The 1,198-nt window shown below is 52.8% G+C and overlaps 1 protein-coding gene across 1 annotated transcript in view; it reads right to left on the bottom strand.

The window, feature by feature from the left end:
• Window positions 1-492, bottom strand: part of GPATCH8 (G patch domain containing 8) — a gene marked incomplete at both ends in the record, with an annotated part of 3,862 nt that extends 3,370 nt beyond the window's left edge. The window contains 1 exon segment of the mRNA XM_009874969.1: window positions 362-492. Coding sequence (XP_009873271.1) covers window positions 362-492 — 131 coding nt within the window.
• Between the last annotated feature and the right edge of the window lie 706 nt (window positions 493-1,198).

Raw genomic sequence — 1,198 nt, 5'->3', positions numbered from 1 at the left:
GAGGACGGAGCCAGGCTCTGCTCAGGGATGTCCAATGACAGGACAAGGGGCAATGGGTGCAAGCTGGAGCACAGGAGGTTGCACAAAATCATTAGGAAGAACTTTTTCCCTGTGCGGGTGCCGGAGCCCTGGCCCAGGCTGCCCAGAGAGGGAGAGCTACGAGGATGATGAAGGGACTTGAACCAGAGAGGGTGTGGAGTCTCCCGCTCTGGGGGGTTGGGCTGGATGATCTTCTGAGGCCACTTCCAACCCCCAACATTCTGTGCTGCATGTCCCTGCTCACTGCAGGGGGTTGCACTAAACGACCCTTCCAGCCCAACCCATTCTACGCTGGCACAGTGAAGGGTCACCCCGCGCTCACCATCCCGGCTGCCGCCTCTGCTCGGCCAGCTCGTGCAGACGCCGAAGGGCTTTCTCCTGCTTCCTTTCATCTTTCCGGGACCTCGAAGAGACGTTGCGAGCAAATTCCCTTTGCTTGAGATCCTTCAACCTCTGAGGCAAAAGAAAGCAGGAACGGATTAGGCAAAAACAGTCTGCGGGTGGGTGTCCGAAAGCGTCCCCGTGCCGTAGCACCGCAAATCACACCGTAAAGCCCCCTCCCCGGTCACATTTATTGAGCTAGGATGGAGCAAGAGCATCTTAGCTCAACAAACCCAACGGAGCACAGCGTCATCCTCCCGGGAGCTAAACGAGAAAACAACTGTTGGATCGCTTTTGGCTACAACTTCAAGCCCGCGTGTGTGCATTTCCAATCGCCACGGCTGGCACGTACAAAAAAAAAGCTGATTTCAAAGCAACAAGCAAGTTCTGGAAGGAAAAGGGAGGGGGGAAATAAAAACCCCACAACTGTTGACTTTGCGGCTCTCGCAGGGTGCAAATGTACTCGACAAACGGTGCGTGACAGAAAGTCTTAATAGCATGGGTCAAAGAACAGGAAGGGATTAGCTGGTGCAAGAGTTACTCAGGTATTACACCTCTTACAAAAGCAATGTACAAATTACATTGGAGCAGGTGCCAAAAAATCCCACGCAAGTGGCTCGGGTGAGCAAATACAACATACACCACAACCAGTTACTTGCTTTCCTGACAGGAGTTCCGAGATGGTGTCTCAAGAAACAAAATGCTCTAAAATGCCGCGGGGTCTCTCAGGGTCAAACACTTTAGAGGGCAGAAAGGCTTAAAAAAACCCAACTTACCA

Source organism: Apaloderma vittatum, unplaced genomic scaffold, assembly GCF_000703405.1.
Source record: "Apaloderma vittatum isolate BGI_N311 unplaced genomic scaffold, ASM70340v1 scaffold19750, whole genome shotgun sequence".
In the NCBI taxonomy this organism is placed as follows: domain Eukaryota; kingdom Metazoa; phylum Chordata; class Aves; order Trogoniformes; family Trogonidae; genus Apaloderma; species Apaloderma vittatum.
The sequence above is the reverse complement of the archived record's forward strand: the minus strand, read 5'-3'. Positions and strand labels throughout refer to the sequence as shown.